Source organism: Alosa sapidissima, chromosome 6, assembly GCF_018492685.1.
Source record: "Alosa sapidissima isolate fAloSap1 chromosome 6, fAloSap1.pri, whole genome shotgun sequence".
Lineage (NCBI taxonomy): Eukaryota > Metazoa > Chordata > Actinopteri > Clupeiformes > Clupeidae > Alosa > Alosa sapidissima.
Genome location: NC_055962.1, coordinates 1,984,528 through 2,007,823, shown reverse-complemented (window position 1 = coordinate 2,007,823; position 23,296 = coordinate 1,984,528). Strand labels below are relative to the sequence as shown.

The 23,296-nt window shown below is 40.7% G+C and overlaps 1 protein-coding gene and 1 long non-coding RNA gene across 6 annotated transcripts in view; one reads left to right on the top strand and one right to left on the bottom strand.

The window, feature by feature from the left end:
• Window positions 1-6,430: 6,430 nt before the first annotated feature.
• The window catches only part of angel2 (angel homolog 2 (Drosophila)), a 44,457-nt gene continuing 27,591 nt past the window's right edge, over window positions 6,431-23,296 (top strand). For 3 of the 5 annotated variants that reach the window (XM_042096326.1, XM_042096325.1, XM_042096324.1), the window contains exons 1-2: window positions 6,431-7,029; window positions 15,403-15,629. In XM_042096326.1, the coding sequence (XP_041952260.1) occupies window positions 6,687-7,029; window positions 15,403-15,629 (570 nt within the window). In that variant the 5' untranslated portion in view covers window positions 6,431-6,686. Of the gene's footprint in view, window positions 7,030-9,874; window positions 10,129-11,293; window positions 12,040-15,402; window positions 15,630-23,296 lie in introns of those variants that run through there. The other 2 variants (XM_042096328.1, XM_042096327.1) reach the window with 2 other exon arrangements.
• LOC121712234 lies at window positions 17,122-18,605 on the bottom strand. The gene is made up of 3 exons (XR_006032557.1): window positions 18,572-18,605; window positions 17,629-17,634; window positions 17,122-17,447 (listed from the first exon to the last, which is right to left on the bottom strand). It is a non-coding gene; the product is annotated as an uncharacterized LOC121712234 (long non-coding RNA).

Genomic DNA, 23,296 nt, shown 5'->3' with positions numbered 1-23,296 from the left:
TTTTGAGATTTTATGTTTATAGGCTATATGCAAATTAGGCATGTATTCATAAAATGTAGCCTACCATAATTTGCATATTACAAAACACACAATCTGAAATTTGGACGAAGCCAGATTAAAAATGTATTGTTTCATTCTTGACACATTAACAAAAAGACAAAATTAACTCATTGAGTGCCTAAAACGTAATATTACGTTTTTAGCTTTTTTTTTTTAATTACGAAACTAGACACTCTAACACACCTTATATGTGATTTTGGGAACTCTGTGATGAATGGAAATGAAATATATGACGATAGAAAACTCATGAAAACGCACAATCTGAACATTTTAACTGGACATTTTATCATAACTCGGTTGCCGCTTTGGGTCGAATCAGTGACGCATGCACGTCAGGTCAAAACCAGGCCATTTTCGTGGGTCTATCACTAGGTGGCAATCTCGCCAGGTCTCGCTGATCACTTCCCGGAAAGTTTACAGGCAACATTTCATATTTCATGAAAGACGTTTTATCTCCATTTCGGAAAAAAAAGAGATATTGATGAAAACTAGCCACCGTTTAGCTTGGGATTTATCAGTAACAGAGGCGTGTAGAAATACACAGTTTGCACCCACTGAGAGCTTAAAGTCCCACCTTTTAAACGAGCCATTGTATGTGTTCATAGCTATAACACAGAATATGCTGTGTCTGTACAAAAATCATCAACAATGGTCTAGATTGCTGGCACTCTAGGACAAAGCTTCCGAAAACAGCTTGGCATTCAATGAGTTAAAGAAGGGTGGAACTGTGGCTATGTTTCTCTATCATCCCATAGAAAATGCTATTTAGAATCAGATGTTTTTGGTATAAAATGTAGAAAATATCAGGCTATTGAAAATATATCAACATTACTCCTCCCTTCTCAAACACAACATATAGATAAGAAGAAATCTCTAATGAAGTGGATATTTCTCCTCCACAGTGTACGGAAACATAATTTTGAGAAAACACCCTTTAAAGATTATAGTAAAAGGGAATACATTTTTCAGCGGAAACCACTATTAACAGACAAGTCATTGATATTGAAATCTGTAAATAGACAATACATACCCAAAACCACAACTCAAGAGACACTTGAGCCCAGTAGGCACTTTAATATACAAAATAGGAGGTAGGCCATAACACTTTTGCTTCCAAGCTTACAGTATTAGCAACAAAGAAAACCACCAACTATGTTTATGTAAACAAATAAAGAGCAGGAAATTATCAAAAGAGAAAATAGCTATTGTTATCCATTGTGTTTCTTAAACGTCTGTACGTGAAGTCATACAATCACAACACATACTAAGATCATACTAAGGCTAACCGCTTATAGAGTCCGCATAAACAGGGCCTAAGCATTTGTTAGCAAAGCCTATATATATACTACTAAGTATTTCTGATATGTTGCGGATTGGATCATAAATGGCCATAGCAACGAAGAGGAATGACTGATTCTTCTCTATTATTGTGTTATATGCGTTGGGTTACATTGTGTTCTTATCAAGGATACAAGGAAGTTTATTGTCACATGCATATAGTTACTGGAAGTAAGAAATGCAGTGAAATTATGTCTGGTGTCAGCCTATTTGTGCAAAGTGGGGGGGGGGGGGGTAAAAAGTGCAGTAGAAGAGGGGTTTAGTAGATTAAGTGGCAAGGGCTGCATAAGAAAGGTGAGGGAGGATAGGAATTGGGGGGGAGGGGGAGGGGGGGGGGGGGGGGCACCAACAAGGAGCACCCAAGAGCAACAGGGGCAAGGAAAAACTCCCTTACCAAGGAAGAAACCTTGGGCAGATCCACGGCTCAAGGGGCTAACCCAACTGCCAGGGGTCTTGGTGTGTGTGTTGGGGGAGGGGGGGGGGGGGGGGGGGGGGGGCACCAACAAGGAGCACCCAAGAGCAACAGGGGCAAGGAAAAACTCCCTTACCAAGGAAGAAACCTTGGGCAGATCCACGGCTCAAGGGGCTAACCCAACTGCCAGGGGTCTTGGTGTGTGTGTTGGGGGGATGACAGGGGAGATGTGATAGTGTGCTGTGTATGTGGGGAGAGGGCAGTGTGCAATATGTGTGTTGGAGAAGCTTCCTCATGAGACAATGTGCTGTGTATGGGGGGGGGGGGCAACAGTGTGCTGTAAGTATGTTGGGGATGTGTGTTGGAGAAGCTTCCTGATGAAATAATGTGCTGTGTATGTAGGGGGGGGGGGGGGGCAACAGTGTGCTGTAAGTATGTTGGGGATGTGTGTTGGAGAAGCTTCCTGATGAAATAATGTGCTGTGTATGTAGGGGAGAGGGGGGGGGGGGGCAATGTACTGCAAGTATGGTGAAGGGACTTACTATTGCAAGCAGAGTACTGTATGTATGATGTATGTGAGTGATGAAGATGTGTGTGTGGGCGGGAGGGGAGTGTAGCAGTGACTGTGTGTGTGTGTGTAGTGTGCGTGTGGGTAGGTGGGGGCAGTGTGCTGTAAGTATGTAGAGGATGTGTGTTGGAGAAGATCCTGAAGACAATGTGCTGTGTATGTAGGGGGGGGGGGGCAGTGTGCAGCAAGTAGAGGAGGCTTACTGTAGCAAGCAGTGTGCTGTATGTATGTGAGGTGATGACAGTGATGATGTTAATGTGTTTGTTTTTTGTGGGGGTGTTGGGGATGGGGGTGGGGGTGGGGGGGGGGGGGGGGCAGAAAGGCTAGGCAATCAAGGACATGGGTAGATGGAGGAGAAATCAAAAATAATAAATAAAAGTTCTATGGAGATGTGCAAAAGTTGGAGAAAGTCAGATATGTGTGTGTGTGTGTGTGTGTGTGTGTGTTTTGACGTGTGATGAAATAAGAAAATAATAAAAGGTCTATAGCATAGGGTGAGGGATGTAAAAGTGCTAAAAGTCTTGTAGGTGTGTGTGGGGGGGGGGGGGGGGGGGGCATGAGTGCTGAGGAGTGAATGAGTGCAAAGTCAGTATAGTGTGAGTTCAGAGTTGGGAAATGTTTGAGAGTGCTGAAGAGTGAATGTGTGCAAAGTCAGTATAGTGTGAGTTCAGAGTTCGGATGGCCTGGGGATAAAAACTTCTCCTGAGTCTCTCAGTTCTGGCTTTGTGACTACATAGGCGTCTTCTTGATTTCAGCGGTAGGAATAATCCATTGTTAGGATGAGAAGAGTCCTTCAGAATCTTTTGGGCTCTTAGGAGTACTCTTCTGGAATAGATATCTTGTAGAGCAGGAAGTTGAGTTCTAATAGTACGTTCAGCTGAGCGCACTACTCTCTGCAGAGTACTACAATCTCTAACTGTGGAGTTCCCATACCAGGTGATGATGCTACCAGTTAGAACACTCTCAACCGCTGAAGTGTAGAAGGCCTTCATGATGGATGTAGAAACTTTGAATTTCCTTAGCTGACGAAGGAAGTAGAGTCGTTGTCTGGACTTCTTCAGAACATATTGAGTGTTAACAGTCCATGTTAGGTCTTCAGTAATGTGGACACCAAGGTATTTAAAACTTGTGACTCTCTCTACAGGTTGCCCGCTGATCATTAGTGGGGTGTAACTGTAGTTCTGCTGCTGCCTTCTGTAATCCACTACCATTTCCTTGGTTTTATTGATATTCAGTGTCAAGCTGTTAGATTGACACCACTGTGCCACCTCATCAACCTGATCCAAGTAGAGCTGTTCATTGTTGTTACTAATCAGGCCCAAGATCACTGTGTCATCTGCAAACTTGATGATGGAGGTATGACTACTGTTGGCTTTGCAGTCATGTGTGTAGATGTTGTACAGCAGTGGACTCAAAACACAGCCTTGGGGAGCACCAGTGCTGATGGTTAATGAGTCAGATGTCAGACCCCCCACTCTAACCACTTGTGAACGGTTGGTGAGGAAGTCAAATATCCAGTGACACAGGGTGGTGTTTAGTCCTAAGGCCTTCATCTTTGTGACCAAGGTGAGAGGTACTATCGTGTTGAATGCTGAACTAAAGTCAATGAACAGCATCCTCACATAATTCCCATTCCCCTCCTCCAGGTGAGTTAAGGTGGTGTGCATGAGGTTTGAGATGGCATCCTCTGTAGACCTGTTGGCTCTGTAAGCAAATTGGAGGGGGTCGAAGGAGGCAGGGAGGGATGAGCATATAATGTTTTTCACAAGCTTCTCAAAACACTTCATCACTGTAGACGTCAGGGCTACTGGGCGGTAGTCATTCAGACATGATGGACTTTTATTTTTCGGTACTGGAACAATAACAGACTGCTTGAGGCAAGTAGGAACTGTCTCTTGAGCCAATGATGTGTTAAAGATATAAGTGAACACAGGAGCTAACTGAGCAGCGCAGGATTTCAAAACCCTGTTAGAAATTCCATCCGGTCCAGCAGCTTTTCTACAATTAACCCTCCTAAAGGCATTGCTCACATCGACCTCAGAGACACAGAAAGGTGCATCCTCATTTGCTTCACATGCTGCAGCTAGTCCAATATAGTCAGTGTTTTTCATGTCAAAGCGAGCATAAAAAGCATTAAGTTCATCAGGGAGGGCTTTACTCACATTCATCATAGGAGGGGACTTTCTTTCAAAGCCAGTGATGGTTCGGAGTCCTTTCCACACTCGTGCTGGATCACCCTCCAAGAAATCAGCTTCAACTCTGTCTCTATAGCGCCGCTTAGCATCTTTAATAGCTCTACGTAAACTATAAGATGCTGCTTTGTAATCCGTCATATCCCCTGAAATAAGCCCAGCATATATCTACAGTATATTTCTGATATGTTGCTGACTGGATCATAAACGGCCACAGCAACGAAGAGGAATGACTGATTATGACTCACTCTTCTTTATTATTGTGTTACATGTGCCAACTGTAAAGCACTTTGAGCTGCGTTCTGTGTATGAAGGCGCTATACAAATAAAGATTATTATTATTATTATTATTATTATTATTATTATTATTACTGTGGCATGGCCGTAAAATCCACTTATAGATTTGACTCTGTGGCAACAACAAAAAATGTTCAATCCATGTTTTCAAGTTTGCTGACATATTTGCACATACGTCTCTGCACTCTGTGCAAGCTAGGGAGCAGTAGAGGCATTGTCGACTGCAATTGCAGCGCATTGTGCTGCAACCAGACTTGCACTTGCAGCGCACAAGCTCGAACAAAGATTGAGGTTCAGGGTCCTGGTCAGTATGGACAGGAATGAGGCATAAATCTTGGATCTTCCAGCCCTATTCCTCTGGTGGTAGCAAGTTTCCCATCCATTCTTGAACTTGATGGTACACTCTGATAAGTTCAAGAATGGATGGGACACTTGCGAATGTGGCTTATGTGTAAATATGTCGTCAAACGTAGATGAGAACATGGATTGAAGTTTTTTTTTGTTGCCACAGAGTCAAATCTATGTGGATTTTACGGCTGTGCCACAGTGGATAACAATGGTTATTTTCTCTTTTGATTATGGTCTAATTTCCTTCTCTTTATTTGTTTACATAAACATAGTTGATGGTTTTGTTTGTTTCTAAAACTGTAAGCCTGGAAGGGGAAAAAGTTGTATGGCCTACCTCCTATATATTTTGTATATTAAAGTGCCTACTGTGCTTTCTCTTCTACATATGTCTCTTGAGGTGTGCTTTTGGGTATGTGTTGTCTATTGACTTGTCTGTTAATAGTAGTTTCCGCTGAAAAAATTATTTCCTTTCACTATAATCTTTAAAGGGGGTTTTCTCAATATTAGGATTCCGTACACTGTGGAGGAGAATTATTCACTTCAGTGTAACACCTACATTTTCTATTCAGTAACACCTACATACTATTCATTAGAGATTTCTTCCTATCTATATTTTGTGTTTGATTAGGGAGGAGTTATGTTGATATATTTTCAATAGCCTGATATTTTCTACATTTTATACCAAAAACATCTGACTCTAAATAGTATCTAAATAGTATTTTCTAGTATTTTCATAGCCAAAGTCTTCTTTAATTTTGTGTTTTTGTTAATGTGTCAAGAATAAAACAATAGGCATACATTTTTAATCTGGCTTCATCCAAATTTCAGATTGTGTGTTTTGTAATATGCAAATGATGGTACATTTTATGAATAAATGCCTAATTTGCATACAAATAAAATCTCAAAAACTTGTAATGGATTTTTTCATTGGTATGATGTCACTATCAACTGGAGACCAAAGATTCTAGAACAGAGCTCTGTTCTAGAATCTTTGCTGGAGACGTTTCATAGGTACTAATAGAAAATAATTTTGGCCTTCCATCTACGGCGGTAGACTTTTAGTATGATTCAGGAGGGTATTAGGACCAATTAAAACTATGAGTAATTTCTGTTGCAAATTTTTTGTCTTTTTGGGCTAGATTGACTTGCCTATAGGTGGCGGTATGAAACAATTGAACGATGCAATCTGCCAATAAACTAAAGAAAAGAAGAAGGCAAGATGGCTGCCTACGTCTGTGTGCTTACCATAGACAGTAGTAGTAGTAGTAGAAGTACTACTTCCCTCTCTGCTACTCGCTCACATAGGTACATAATACTGAATGAGTAGCTAGGCTACGCTCTTAATCGACGTATATGAATATTCGGATGCAGCCCTATACTTTTACTTTCGCTAGGTTCACCCTGCTAGGAAAAGTGCTGTCTAGCTTTGCCGTGTAACGTTATCTATTGATATTTTCGCGTTGGACTATCAATGACCTCCCTGGGCTCCTGTGTACACCTCCAGTGGCATACCCGTTGTTGGAGGAACAATTGCCAGTCCAAACTTTGGACACGGTTTTCTCGCAGCGTTTCCTTCACTCAAAAAGCTGAAGCTTCGCGACGCTATCAACGCACATTGGACAGAGTCACTCAGAGATTCCTTACAGACTTTCTCCGGACGTATTGCTTCTCCAGGAGTCTGAAGAATAATTCTAGCGATCCTGAAGAGACTTCTGAAGATCCTCCTGCTAAAAGAAGTTATTTATGGAACCATCGTCAGATGTATCAGCAGACACCTTCAACAAACATCAACAATCAGTGTCACAATTCTTCAGGCAGGTTTTTAAAATGTTCTTTAGAGCCAGTTCATAATTATGGGATAAGGATAGGATCCGTGCGTTCTAAACAGCAAATTTCAATAAAAGCAAACACATTTACTAGTCTACTTATTTCCTACTTTGAATGACTTTCCAACTTTGAGAGATTAACATGTCTTTGACTGGCATAAAAAATAAGCTTGTCAAATCGCCAACATTGGCAGCAAATTGTTGCACGTTCACAGTAACCACTGTAGGTGGAGGTAGCCTAAATGCACCTTCATCCACTGTCACACGCACGCCTATGTTTATTTTGTGCGGCTACTTAGGCTATTATATGGAGAGAAAAACATTAGCCTTACAGTATTTTAGTAGTAAATTGTAATTATGTAACCCGATTATGCTAACCGTTAAGGTGATGATACATAGGGCAACTTTTAGGGCAATATTGCCGGGAAATGTTGCCAGCCACAGGCAACCAGGTGAGACACACAGCAACTAATCAGGGCAACACACAACTGGCAACAACCAATCAGATGAGAGAAATCTGTCGCCAAGGAGGCAGACACAGCAGACATGGACACTGAGACATTTGCGGCTGTCACTCTTGTCTTGGCTTCAGCATTTTTTAAGTATAAGTTAAAATGTATTAGCAGATGTTTTTAGCTAAAAAAAAACACATATTTTAGCCAGAGACTGTTTTTTAGTAATAGATTTCTCTCATCTGATTGGTTGTTGCCAGTTGTGTGTTGCCCTGATTAGTTGCTGTGTGTCTCACCTTTTGCCTGTGGCTGGCAACATTTCCCGGCAATATTGCCCTAAAAGTTGCCCCGTGTATATCCAAAGTGTTCAGATACAAAATAGTTGCCCAACCTCAATGAGAAAGTATTTCTCGTCAACATTGCCTTGTCAACATTGCCTTAAAAGTTGCCCCGTGTATCATCACCTTTATTAGCATCTCTATGGGATTTCTCATATACATTAGCCATAAGACAGGGATGTCAAACTCAGGCCCGCGGGCTGCTTATTTGTGGCCCGCGAGGTCATTATTCAATCTGTATTAGAAGTGGCCTGCTGCGTAGTTTAAACAACGCATCCATATCTGAGCTGGCCCGACAGTATTATCTTCAGCGCATCCGCATTAGAGCTGGCCCAGCACGCTATTCTATTCAGCGCATGAGTTGCTACATACTGTACATCGATAACACTTCAAATCCCAAAATGCGTTGCATCGTTAATGTCGCCTTTTCTGTTCATAAACAAAACACGTATCCATGCAACCAGACAAACTATCAACGAAAATAGCGAAGCGAAAGATTGATAATCGGAGCTTTCAAGATAGGTGGGAAAACGATTATACGTTCATATTATTCAAGGACAAACCCGTTTGCTTGGTATGTGGATTCACCGTAGCTGTCACTAAAGAGTACAACATAAAACGGCACTACGAAACTAAACATGAAGACAAATACAAAGATCTGGATGCGAAGCTTAAGCTACAGAAGGTGGGAGAATTGAAAGCAAGTCTGCTTTCAAGGCAGACTACCCAAGCCAAGTTACAAGTGATGATGCTGCAAAAGCGAGTTTTACTGTTGAACAGGATATCGCGCAAACAGCACGGCCATTCTCAGAGGGAGAGTTTGTTAACTGTTAATAGTTACAATTACAATTTTGATAATTGTTAAATGTTATTTACAATTTTTATAGTTCACCTGCAAAAATAGGCCAATATATTTTTTCTATTCAGATATTCAATATATTTTTTCTATTAGGCTATATTCAGAAATGCCTGCATTCTATTTTTTTTGTGTGTATATAGTTTTAATTCAATAAAAACATTGGTTATTCAATAAATGTTGCGCTTGGCCCGCGACATACTCCCAGTTCTTAATTTTGGCCCCCTGTGAATGAGTTTGACACCCCTGCCATAAGATAACGCATTGAAATGCTGCATGATTGCTCTTAAAACAAAACATCAGTTTCTCGGCTCACTCATCACTCTTAGCGAGCTACGAAGACTCCAAAGGTAAACATTACAAGTTGTTTACCTTTATAGTTCCCAAACTGTCCCTTAAGAGTCTTCTTTCGAAATAAAGCTCGAAATAAACTCCTTGCGTCCGACGTAGGCCTACAAGGCACTGTCCACTCTGAAGGTGCTGAATTGGTTGCATCGATTGCTCAGAAATCCATTTTTTCACTTCACGCGGAGGCATGACAGCGAAAGACACACACACAAAAAAAACATTGCTCAAATATCGCCTCCAGTAGCCTAGGCCTCACGCTACTTTAAAATGGATGAACTTATTAATAGCATACGATGATAAAAAGTAGAAATGAAATGATCTTCCCTAAATTAACAAAGTTTTCACAGTCTGTAGGGAAGCGATCTGCAATCTGTCGGCATGACCTATATACAATGTATTGTGACTTTGAGACACACTGTGCTTATTTAGCAAGATATTTTAAATTCATTGCATCATCATGACATATGTCAACAATCTCATCTCTATTCAATCTCAACATTTTGACATAATTTTGACATGATTCTGATAAATCACCTAGGAGAAGTGCATCAAAATTGATCATGTGCCACCAGTGTAATAGCCATTTGTTTTCTTGCCAGTTGGTGGTGCTATGCCAAATCTTCATTATGGGCATGTGAATATCACTATTAGCATAGTTTTTCATAACCTGTGAAATCAAACATTTCCGGTTCCGGCGCCGTCAGGTGTGGCAGCCTACTCAGCAGCTCCGTGTCTTAGTGTTTGTTTCTACGTCTTTTGTCTACTTTTTGTTTACTTTTTACTTCGCAACTTTTTGGATTACACACTTTGAGGAGTGTTTTTATTCTATCCTATGGATACGGACATATTACAACGCTCCAGCGACAGCAAGCTTGTGTACACAAGGAACCAGCTGATCGCACTACGACGGAATGCTGGCTGTGTTCGCGACAACATTCCAGAGGAACTGTGGTGCTTTCGGGGGTGCAGAGCGGGAGTAAAAGTGAAGACGAGGCGTCGGGAGAAGAAGTGGAGATACAAGCCCTCAGTTCCATCGATTGTGATGGGAAACGTGAACTCACTGGCTAATAAGACTGACGAACTGGATGCCCTGGTAAGAAACCAGAAGTTGTACAGGGAATGTAGTTTGTTATGCTTTACGGAGACGTGGCTAACAAGCCATATCCCCACTTCTAACGTTGAGCTGCCTGGCTTCAGTGGAGCTCGTTTGGACAGAAACTGTAAACTTTCTGGCAAAAAGAAGGGAGGCGGACTGGCGCTGTACATTAACAATAGATGGTGCAATCCCGGACATGTAACAGTAAAGGAGACTGTATGCTGTAAGGATGTGGAGTTATTAGCGGTTAGTCTCCGTCCGTACTACATGCCGAGGGAGTTCTCGCACGCAATTGCTGTCTGTGTTTACGTTCCACCTCGAGCTTTTCCGGATACAGCGTGTGACATCATCCACTCCACAATCACAAGGCTTCAAACCCAACACACTGACGCCTTTTTTGTGATCTCTGGCGACTTCAATCACATAACACTGGACTCCACACTCACAAATTTTTACCAGTATGTTGACTGCCCTACAAGGAAAAACAGGACAATAGACCTCATGTATGCAAACGTGAGGGATGCATACAGTGCAAACCCCCTCCCCCCACTGGGAAAGTCAGACCACAACCTCATTCATCTCCAGCCAATGTACAAGCCCAAAGTACAGAGGCTACCAGTTCCCACACGCACCTTCAGGAAGTGGACACCCGAAGTGGATGAGGCTCTGAGAGACTGCTTCGAGTGTACTGACTGGATTGTGTTACAGAATGGAGAGGACTTGGAGGAGGTCACACAGTGCACAACTGACTACCTGAACTTCTGCATGGACATTGTTGTTCCCACCAGAACTGTACGCTGCTTTCCCAACAACAAGGCTTGGATAACCAGCAATGTCAAGACCCTTCTCAACAGGAAAAAGATGGCGTTCAGAGAGGGGGACATGGCAGAGCTGAGGCGCGTGCAAGGGGAACTCAAATTCAAGCTGAAGGAAGCGAAGGAGGATTACAGAAAGAAGGTGGAACAGAAGCTGCAGGAAAACAACTTGAAGGAGACATGGGACTGCATGAAGGTTATCACTGGCCTGAAGAAGAACAGCAGCTCTGTGGAGGGGGACCTGGACAGGGCGAACCAGTTCGCGGTGCACTCCGTTTGCAAACTGCAAACTTGCAAAAAAAATAATTGAAGAAGAAGAAGAAGGTTACTCAGGCAGGCCAGTGAACCCTTCTTCTTTTTCTGTGAGCTTTTTTGGCAGTTTGCAAATTGAGTTTGTAAAAAAAGTAAAATCCTGGAAAGAGCAGTGGCTGGCCAGCTCCAACATCACATATCCCACCATGAGCTCTTTGAACCCCTCCAGTCTGGCTTCAGAACCCACCACAGTACTGAGACTGCCCTCATTAAAATCACCAACAACCTTCTAACTGCTGCCGACAAAGGCCTCATCTCCATTCTCATCCTCCTTGACCTCTCAGCAGCCTTTGACACAGTTTCCCACACCATCCTCCTCAACCGCCTCTCTGAGCTCATTGACTTCAGTGGCACAGCTCTTTCATGAAAGGAAAGAGGACGCTGAAGGGCGCTAACTCCATCCTGGCCCCAGTTAACGCTGGTATCCCCAGGGATCTGTGCTCGGCCCTCTCCTCTTCACCATATACATTCTCCCCCTGGGTCAAATTATACGTCACCACGGTCTCAGCTTCCACTGCTATGTTGATGACGCCTAACTGTACATTAGCACCAAACCCTCAACTCAGCTTCCACCTGGACCACTTGTCAATTGTTTGCAAGAATTTAAAAACTGGATGACCTCTAATCTTCTCAAACTAAATAGCAATAAAACTGAGCTAATGGCGGCGGCTCCTAAGCCACTGCTTACCAGGCACTTTCAATAACTAGATATTTAAGTACAGTATAAAAACAGCTTTGAGAGTGGAAATTTCAAGCATCATCTACAAGGACATGTATCTGGGTAGGCTATCATAGCACTCCAATAGTTGCCTGTATAAATTTAAAAAAGGCCTAGCCTACAGACAATGCCAACTTAATAACACAGGTAATTAAATAATTGGAAAATCAGGCACTTTGAATAGGTTTGTAAAGAACGGTTAAAGTAGGCCTATACAGACTTATATAGACAGTTCCAATGAGTTCCACAAACCATTTATCAGCCTGAGTGGCCTAATTAGTCATTAGGCTAGGCCTACATATCAACATAAGACTAGCTTGTGCTAGTTTCCGCCTAGCAATAACGTCAATGCTTTTCTGCCTTCCATCCATGTGTAAAACAGCAAGCAACCGCGCAAATCCGTCGACTGTCAAAAATCCTATAGTTTTTCTCGAACTTGATCGTTTGTAGGGTCATGCCATTAGATGAGGGGCCACTCATTTATCCCCCTACATTTCTGTAAATAGACTTGACTTGACTTGACTTGGCCGCGATTAAACCTCTATGGGCCGGCCCGCACTGCGCACACTCCGAACACACACAGAAACAATATGGCTGGATAATCAGCAAATCTCGTAAACGGCAAAAAGGACGGAGAGAAATTATTAAAATAACTTATTATACGGCTCTTCACAATGCTAGTAGAACGCTCCATTGACTTGAATGGGATTTCCCAAAGTTCTAGCGGTAAATAAATACATTTAATTACTGCTGCAAACATATAATTACCGCTGTCAATGGCAACGGGTTTTGTGCTTCTGATACGTCTTTCATATCACTACGCAAGGACTGGAACTTCATTCAAACGTGAAAGCAGACGGTTGATCAGCTGTGTTCTAAAGAATGTTTGATTCAAGTTCAGCAGCATGTGTTGTTGCAAACTATTTGTTTCTCAGCAAATGCCACGATGAACGTTAACAAATAGACTAGGTTATGTAGGCTAAAGTCATATCGTGGGGAGTTTATTATTTCGTTTTGGCAAGTAGCCACATAATAAGCGGGATAATGTATAGAACGCCGGTCATTACTGTGAAAATAAGTCCCTTCAGGGCGGAACAAGACCCCTCCGCTGCACGTCAGGGTCCGGTTCGCCCTGTCGGGACTTATAGAGTGGTGAAGTCCCGCCCCTTACGTTTGCCTCCATGGGACTTATCTTTCAAAAAAATTTGAACGGCAGTCTATGGCGAAAAAGAAATTATTTTCTGGTCCCGGTTGACTTGTGCCTTGAATTACCCATATGATGTTTGTCAATTTTAAAGACAATTTTTCATGTAAAGACATTTGCAGTTTGTTTCGTAACTATTGAATTACAACATTGTGAAAGATCGTAATTCCAACGACTACAAACCCATCAGTCGCGCTAGTGACGTTAGCTCATTCACAGCCACACTAGATTGTACAAGCATACCAGCAACAGGTCTTAATTGGGCTTTCCTTGCCGAAGAAAATACAATGAGTCAGTGGATTAAACACATCAGGTAAGTTGTATTCGTCCATAGACTGTACATTACATACTGTTAAGTGACATAGCAGGCAGCAAGATGCAACCGTTAACTAGCATAACAGCTCTTATCGTTTCATTACGTTGGTGACGTACATCGTTCGAGACGAGAGATGTAGTCCACTGAGTGGATTCGCACAAAACCAACATAACTTTTGAAGTCTATTGAACAACAGTACTTTCTTGACATGAAAAATTATCTTTTAAATTCACACACATCATATGTGAAATTTGTGGCACAATTCAAACTGGACCAAAAAATAATTGTTATCTCTCCATTAACTCCCGTTCATAATTTTTTGAAAGATAGGTCCCATGGACCGGAAGTAGAAGGGGCGGGACTTCACCACCTTTTCCCAGTAATGACCGGCGTTCTATACATTATCCCTTACATATGACTATTTCATTGAAAATATATGTTCAATTTGATACCAGCAACACGTTTCAAAAAAAGTTGGGATGGGGCCAAGAAAATGCTGTAAAAGTTGTGTAATGGTAAAGAAAACCAAAGGAGGAATATTTTACAACTAATTAGGGTAACTGGCAACATGATTGGGTATGAAAAAGAGCATCCCAGAAAGACAGAGTCTCTTAGAAGTAAAGATATAGAGGTATTCATATCCCTCTAAACTGTAAATCTGTATGGACAGATGATAAAACAATGTAATTATAAAGCTTCAAAACATGAAATTGCAAAGTATTTGGGGTGTTCATGATCTAAAGTACATAATATCATTAAAATATTCAGAAAAGCAAATGAAATCTTTGCAAACAATATTGGATGGCTGTGGTCTTTTGTACCTCTGATGGCCCTGCATTAAAACCAGACCTGTTTTTGTCATGAAAATCATTGTAAGGGCTCAGGTAAACCTCTGATAACTCTGAAACCTCTGTCTATGAGCACAGTTTGATACTCAATTCACAAATGCTAGTGTAAACTTTACCATGCAAAAGAAGAAACATGACATGATGCAGAAATACCACTGTCTTATCTTGGCCAGAGCTTGTTAAAATAAAATTAAAGATTTAGGGTCTGGCTATGAGTAATGAAAACTTGAGGGGCGGCACCAAGCATGCGTTTGATAATATCACTGCACGCAATTGGATAACACTGCGACCAATGTTTACTGACTGATTCCGGACTTCGACGTTGCAGTGCTGTCGTCATCTGTTTAGCTCGCCTCTGGTCCGCCTTTATCAGATACACAGATGTGATTGGTGCAGCTCAGCTCCAAGGACATGAGTAATGAGCATCATTACTGATTGCCAGAGTGACTCGCAGAGCAAATTCAAATTGTGCTCTCGCGAGAACTCGGTAGTATCGGGCAGGAATGGGACAACACTTCATTCTCAAAACTCTAGCAACTGTTCTCAGTTCCTAAACATTTACAGATTTGTGTTAAATTAAGAGGTGAAGCAGCTCAGTGGTAAACATGCAATCGTCCCCACTTTTTTCAAAACATGTTGCTGGCATCAAATTCAAAATATTACTGTATATTTACCAAAGTTTTCCAAACTTTTTCTGACTTGGGGTTGTAGCTTCCCAACATCATGTGTCAAAATAGCATTGCTTTTTTATTTGGCAGCGGAGGTCATACACAGCAACAAGCTTATGTTGTGTATGTTGTGGCTTTTGTATGCTAAATATCATTGTGTGTGTGCCGTTTGTGTGCCGTGAGATTTTGTTGTAGTAAGTAGTGTGTTGTAGAAACACTGCTCCCTCCTACCATTTGCTATCTTCTTAAATTTGGGCATGTTCATTGTAATGCTTTGCAAAGTCTCTACTTTTGTTTGTTGTATGAAATGTTTACATGGCGTTTCCTGTTGGATAGCTTGATGTTGGTCAAATAACCTACTCACTTTATGTCTCATATTTTTCAATGCAGAGATAGAGAGACGATGGGAGGATTTATTGCACACCAATGGAAGATATCAATCCCTTGACGGGTTGGGACAGAGGTTCTTCGACTTTTCTGTGATGTCATACAACATCCTTTCACAAAAACTTTTATATGACAATGCCCACCTGTACAAGCATTGTTCCTTACCCATCCTTAAGTGGAATTATCGTTTGAGAAACATCATGAAAGAGATACAAAGGCACAATGCTGATGTAAGTCAGTCATTTCTCATGGTTTTGTTTCTTATTTAAATCAGTGTAAATTTAAATATAAAACATAAACATAAACGGTATAAAACATATTCACCCCCTTTTACTGCTTTTATAAATGGAATCTTGATCAATTTCATTTGGGCTTTTTTTTACAATAATTTACATATCCCCTCTTCAATGTCCCTTCAAGGCAGCATGGCGTATATGCATCTATGGACACAATTAAAGCTTAGAGTCTACGTGGATAGGTCTCAATTAGGCTTGCATATACATTCTGGATACTGCAATTTTACTCCATTTTTCTTTGCAAAACTGTTCAAGCTCTGCCAGGTTGGAAGGGGAGGTAGGCTCTGGTAGGCTTCTGCTCATTGTCCTGCTGGAGAGTAAATGTTCTCCCAAGTTGTAGTTCTCAATTGCAGACTGAATCAGATTGTCCTCCAGAATTTCCATATATTATGCTGAATTAATTTTACTTTTACCTTTACAAGCCTTCCAGGGTCTGCTGTCGAGAAGTATCCCCACAGCATGATGCTACCACCACCATGCCTCAAATTAAGAATGGTGCGCTTTTGGTGATGAGCAGTGTTTGATGTTCAGTTCGGTATCTAGTCTAATGGTCAAAAAGCTTCATTTTGGTCTCATCAGACCAACAAACCTTCATCTATTTGATCTTGGAGCCTCCCTCATGTCTTTGGGCAAACTTTAGTTGAGATTTAACCCATTTGCACTGGATGCTGCATGACGCAACATTCTATCTCCCGCCTGATGCTGCATAGCGCAACATTGAATCTCCCGCTGGATGCTGCGTAGCGCAGCATGCTTTTTATTTCATGTTTCTAGGTGCTACAGAAATTTTGGTAGACGTTGACAATTTTATTTTTAGTATGTTTACAGAAAACCCTCAGGAAATAAGGTTATTTAGTCTAGAATGCCATAGGATTCTATAGGTGGTGGGGGGGGGGGCTGATTGCCTAATTTCTCCCATCTCAGCTGCTGAAGCTTTTAACTCATTTAGCGTTACTACTGCAGTGCCCATTCAAACATGCCATTCCTGTAGAAAACCTGTAGCCCAATTACATGCCCGTGGGTATGCCTGCTTTAAAAATAGGATGATTGGGAAAACATCATTCCAATATTATTTATAATATATGAACCTATAATTATTAATATGCAGTAGGCCTAAGCAGAATTTAGGCATGGCTGCATGTGACATTTCCACAGATCAGAACGACATATTAAGCCTAACAGCTGTTTTGAGTTAAGGCTATATTATTTTTAAGCTTATTAAATAACTTCCTGATACTGAAGACCAACCATTTTGTGGAATGATGCATCATCGTTTGAAATTTGCAATGATGGGACTCTCTGGTAGGCTAGCCCAGAGCTCTCTATGGCTCTGGGCTAGCCTAGGCCTAAGTGACATCACGCTCTGTCTGCCACTCGTTGTCTGTAGCTGATCGAAATGACATAAGCCTAAAGCTTTGATGTAAGGCTGTTTAGCCTATTGAATTGCTTAACGATATTGAAGACAAACCATTTTGTAGAAAGATGCATCATCATATGAGATTTGCAACGATTAGACTCGAAAACAGTCTTTGGTAGCATAAGTGGCGTCGCTCTGTCTGCCACTCGTTGTCTAGCTGTGTGTGTCTTCTGAAATGTTGTTAAATATGAGACCATAGCCTATCGCTCGTTTCGATTTGGGACCTTGGAGTCGGAATTGTCGTTTGTTTATTCAGTCTCAAGTCCAAAGTAGCCTGGGCTATTCGAAGAGTCAGTTTATTGCATACTTTTTATGTAATTTTGAATAGCAACATACTAGGGGTGTAACGGTTCATGCACTCGTATTGAACCGAAACGGTACGGGCGTCACGGTTCGGTGCATGGATTTACACGGAGAATACATACATATAAAAATACATAAAACTCGTGTGCGGATTAATTAATGTCATGCGCAATTACTGTTAAGTAGCGATAGTTACGGTAGTTCTTTAGCGACACCTAACTCTAATCTGTAGCCTCGCCTTAGCTCTGAAGCTCTGATTGGCGCCTATGTTCTTTTTTTGTCAGGTCGTCGGGTCAAGTCAGTCAGTCAGAGATAGCAGCACTAAGTGAGTGGTGGCGACCCACAAGAGTTAGAGGATCCGCTGGTCTCTTTAAGATCGCAAGTTTAGAACTTCAGTTACAGTAACGTTAGTACAGGCGAAAGAGTGGTGGATAAGATGAAACTGTGTCGGCGTTGTTCAGCAGTTGTTGGGTATGTGAGTGGAAAAAATGCTACACATATTTGAAGCCATCACCCAGATGATGTAGGCTACCAATCACTGAAACGAGGGGTAAAAAACTTCCCCTGCGCTTCAGCAGCCTTTGGATACATATACACATAGGGCCAAAACCTATGGCTTAAATTAAACGATTTCGTAATGACAGAAAGCTATGTAAATCGCGTGGTAATTACCTGTTGGGGTAACTTGTAACTTCTCACATGAGTAGCTGGTAGTGTTAAGTGCATAGACCATAGACTGTATATATATACAGTCTATGGCATAGACAGTAAAGTGACAACGCTAACCAGGCTAATAAACAAACCATGCTACGGTGAGTTAACGTCAAAGGGCAAAGTCACGTGACCTTCTAGTTGTAGTCTGTTTATGAAATGAAAGGAGCAATTTCGTTTTTTAAACAAAGGCAAAATAGTGTGATATTTTCACAGTTAGTAGGCTAGATTATTACTTTACACACAATGAAAAATATTGAGGCAAATTGTAGACCCTTCCATATACAACTTAACACAGATGTTGAAGGTCTTGCTTAAGAGGATTTTTAAAAATAATTTGAAAAATGCTTTTTCCTCCATTGTACCGAACTCGTACCGAACCGTGATGTCCGAACCGAGGTATGAACCGAACCGTGACTTCTGTGTACCGTTACACCCCTACAACATACCCATGTTTGTTGGGGTGTTGTTGCAAAATCATTGAATCATTGTATACAAGCAAACTGCATACAGGGAGTCTTTATTGTTGAGGTCAGACATGATGCTCATCCAAACATCTTGCGTATTCTATGGTCTCAACCCGTGATTCAGTGCTGCCAAAACTCCGCTTACCCTCTCTGCCTCTGGTGCTGCGCTGTGATGTGTGAGAGGGGGAGTGGCTACGGTAGAGCGGAGAAAGCCAACGTGTGCTTCTTTTACCGATATATTTAACAATATCTTTTGCTTTTCTTATCCAAACAACGTTTAACTTGGCACTGCACTTACTCGTGCCAATAGCAAGACACCTGCCAAGTTTGAAATCGAACGAACAAACGGTTCGAGCGATATGCGGCACACACACTAGTGTTGCACGGTGCACCGATACTACAAAAGTATCGAAATACCCTGAAATTAAAAATGTCACGATACCTAATTTTATTAGTATCGATACTTTTAAGAATGACCGTGTTGTTTTGAAGTAACATGCGTGTGCGCAAGGCATGCTTGCCTCCTCCCCTATAGCCTGTGCGTCATTTCTCCTCACACACACGTATGCTGTCGTGCCATAAACAGTGAGACACTGCTGCTAGTTTAGGTGCTGTTGTAACACATAATAATAGGCTAATATCAAGTTGATTTGCTCACTTGCATCTCTCAAGTTTGTGTTGCTAACCTACCTATTTAGGTAATTTAGGCCTACTATTGGGTTTAAAGTCATTTAGAAATAGGCTACACAACCATGGCAAACTTTTACATCTGGAGAGAGCTCCTTGCTAACTATCCCGCTAGCTCAGGTCATGTCTGTCATTCGTGGAGTGGTCACTAAAACCATTAATGAACATTGCAAGACACTTAGCTCTTCTATGATCCCAGAAAGATTTTCTTCGACTTGTTAGTGTTTTGAACATTGATTTTATCTAATGACATAGAAAACAATGAATTGCATCCACATATCCTTATGCACTATGCGCAACTATTATTCACTAGCCTAAAACCGTGAGGCTGAAGGCTACTCTCACGTAGCCTATATCTTAAAGTGACAGGCACTCAATTACACCAATGTGCACTCAATTAGCCTTACACACCACATTAAAGATATGCCTAAGTGTAATACTTTAAAAATCAATATGAAGTATTCAAATTATTTTTTTTAGCCACTAATAATTATGCAGATTATAAAATACTATACATTATTAACAAAATAACTTTATATGAATTCCAAAATATATCAAATAGAAACATATGACACAAGTCATCATTTTCCGTATGTGTGTGTGTGGAGAGTCGAGCAGAATGGCCACTGGTGTGGTGATCACACTATATTCAATATTACTGATGACGTGGGTCAAATAATTTTTTTAAAAAGTATCGAAGAAGTATTGAAATCGCAATTCTTGACCTGGTATCGGTATCGAAACTATAAATTTGGTATCGTGACAACACTAACACACACACACTGACACACAGACGTTCCTGCAATTTATAGATAGATCATAGATGCTTTGGTAGCCTCACCCAACAGTCTGCTCTAGGCAGTAGGCAGATTTAGTAATTTGCCATATTCCTTACATTCCTTAATGATGGATTTCACTGAACTCCAGGGGATGTTCAGTAACTTGAATTTGTCTCAGGTCCCAGTTGATTAAACAAAGCACCCCCCCCCCATAAATATAAATAAAAATAGTAAAACAATTAAAAAATAGGTAAACAAATATAAAAAATGAATTAAAAATGAATTTTTTTCCAGGGTAAAGTTTACACTAGCATTTGTGTATTGAGTATCAAACTGTGCTCATAGACAATGGTTATCAGAGGTTTACCTGAGCCAATGCAATGATTTTCGTTACAAAAACAGGTCTGGTTTTAATGCAGTGCCATCTGAGGTCCAAAAGACCATGGCCATCTAATGCTGTTTTTCATCTCTGTCCCTTGTTTGGAAAGATTTCTCTGGATACTCTGAATATTTTAATGATATAATGTACTGTAGATGATGAACTCCAATAATATTTTGCAATTTTATGTTAAGAAGCATTATAATTATATTGTTTGTCCAGACACGCAGGGCTTAAATTTCACTGCGGGATTGCGGGTATTGCGCATAATTTGTTCAAGTCCCGCAACTCTAGCCATCATAATGCGAGAAATTCCCGCATACACTTTTACAGCCTGTCTGATGACGTTAATATAGCCTAATCATTAAGTGGCGTGAATGCGGTGCTATTGACCGGACTGATCAACTACCGAGTTGAATTGAACATAGCCTCATGCAGACGCACACACACACGGAGACAGAGAGAGAGAGAGAGAGAGAGAGAACCACTTTGCGCTTACGCAAATAGGCTACGCTACCATGGCAAACTTTTACATCTGGAAAGAGCTCCTTGGTAACTATCCTGCTAGCTCAGGTCACGTCAACACTTGATCCCAGAAAGATTGTCTTCGACATGTTAGTTTTTTGAACATTTATTGTATCTAATGACATAGAAAACATAATGATTTGCATACACATACCGCACTATGCACAACTTTTATTCACTAGCGACTACAGCCTAAAACCGTCAGGTTGAAGGGGGGCTAATTACTCCATAGAATTACTCTCAGGTATTTTCTTAAAGTGACAGGCACTGAATTACACCTACTCATCACCAATGTGCACTCAATTGGACCTACACACCACATTAAAGATATGCCTGTTATAGGTTAAACGTCAATATGAGGCATTCAAATTACTAAATATGTTTAGCTACTATAGTAATTACTAGTAAAATGCTATACTTTAAAAAATGCATTATTAAATAAATACACTCTATATGAATTCAAAAATATATGATAGAAACATATCACATAAGCTATCATTTTCAGTGTGTGTTTGTGTGTGTGGAGAGAGTCAAGCAGAATCTAGGATGTCCACTGTTGTGAATGATCCCACTACAGTATATATTACTGATGACGTCAGGGTGGTGGGGGCCCCAAAATCAAACACTTTTTTTTTTTAAAGTATCAAAGTATTGAAATCGCAATTCTTGACTTGGTATCAGAATCGACCCCCCCCTCCCCCCCAAATTGTGTAAATCCCCCCTACATGAATAACCTAAGGGGGGAATTCCCCCCCATTTTGAAAAATGAATTTTAAGCCCTGCGACAGGTTTACACAAAGTGATAAATACCTCTACATCTTTACCTCTAAGAGACTGCCTTTTTGGGATGCTCTTTTTCATACCCAATCAGTTTGCCAGTTACCCCAATTAGTTGAAAAAAATCCTTTTGTTTTCTTTATAATTATTTTATAAATTTTATTACTTTTCTAGCATTTTCTTGGCCCCGTCCTAACTTTTTTTGAAACGTGTTGCTGGTATCAAAATTAGCATATTTTCCATGGAATAATCATATATATATAATTTATCATATATCATATACTTTTTGTAGCTAAATATGAGTTTACAAGATTTGCAGATTATCGCATTCTGTGGTGTTGCAAGTGAGGCCGCCGTGGTTAGAAAATAATGATAGGGATATCAAGACGGGTACCTCGGGGCACAAGACTTCCGCTTCCTCTTCTCCAAGCAAAGAATCCGACTCGACTTTCAAGTAATTTTTCCTCTAATGTATGTCCAAACACATGTATGCAGTGGCTATTCAAAACAAAGTAAAAAAATATGTGCAATAAACTGACACTTTGAATAGCCCAGGCTACTTTGGACTGTCTTTAGTCTTTGAATAAACAAACGATAACTCTGACTGCAAGATCCCAAATTGAAACGTACAATAATGGTCCCGAATTTAAGGACGTTTCAGAATGCCACACATGCAAGCATGATCAGCTACAGACGAGTGGCAAACATAGTGTGATGTCACTTATAGGTTACCAGGAACTGTTTTAGAGTCACATGCAAATTTCATGTGATGCATCATTTCACAAAATGGTTTGTCTTCTTTATCATCAAGTTATTCAATAGGCTGAACATATATGGAAGAATATTAGACTCAAAAGTTTTGTACGTGTGTATCACGTTTTGAAACTGTAGAAATTATTTGTAACTGTAAAAATGATCTGTACAAGTAATTGTCAATATCACAAATATGCCCTACACTTATAAATCTATTCTACGGGTTACAGCTACAAATCATCCTACAGTTAAAAATATTTTACAATTACAAATATATTCTACAATTACACATCAATATTCTACGCACAAAAAGCTGCTCTACAGTTACAAATCTTTTCTACAGGTGTACAGACTTTTGCACCACCTTAGGGATGAGAAGTGTCTCATATGTATTGTGTGTGTGTGTAACAGGATTTGTAACTGTAAAAATGATTTGTGATTTAACAAAAAAATAACACGAACAATTTTAAGTATTACTCATATGTCGTTCACTTACAAATATATTCCACAGGTATGAAATATTCCACAGTTGCTGTCTTTCAATTACGAAACTATTCTGCCATTACAAATCTCTGCTGCTCGCACAAGTATTTTCTACAAGTATACAAATACTTTTGAGACTGTTCTGGCGCTTCCTGTTGAATAGCCAATGGCGATCCTTAAGTTTGGCTAGCCAACCATGAATCTCAGTTCACTAACCAATCACAGAGTAGGAGCAGCGCCGTCGTTGTCTGTGGGTGCAACCAAACATGGAGTCTACGCTTGAAGCACGCTAGTTTCCTGTATTCCTTGAGGTATGTTGG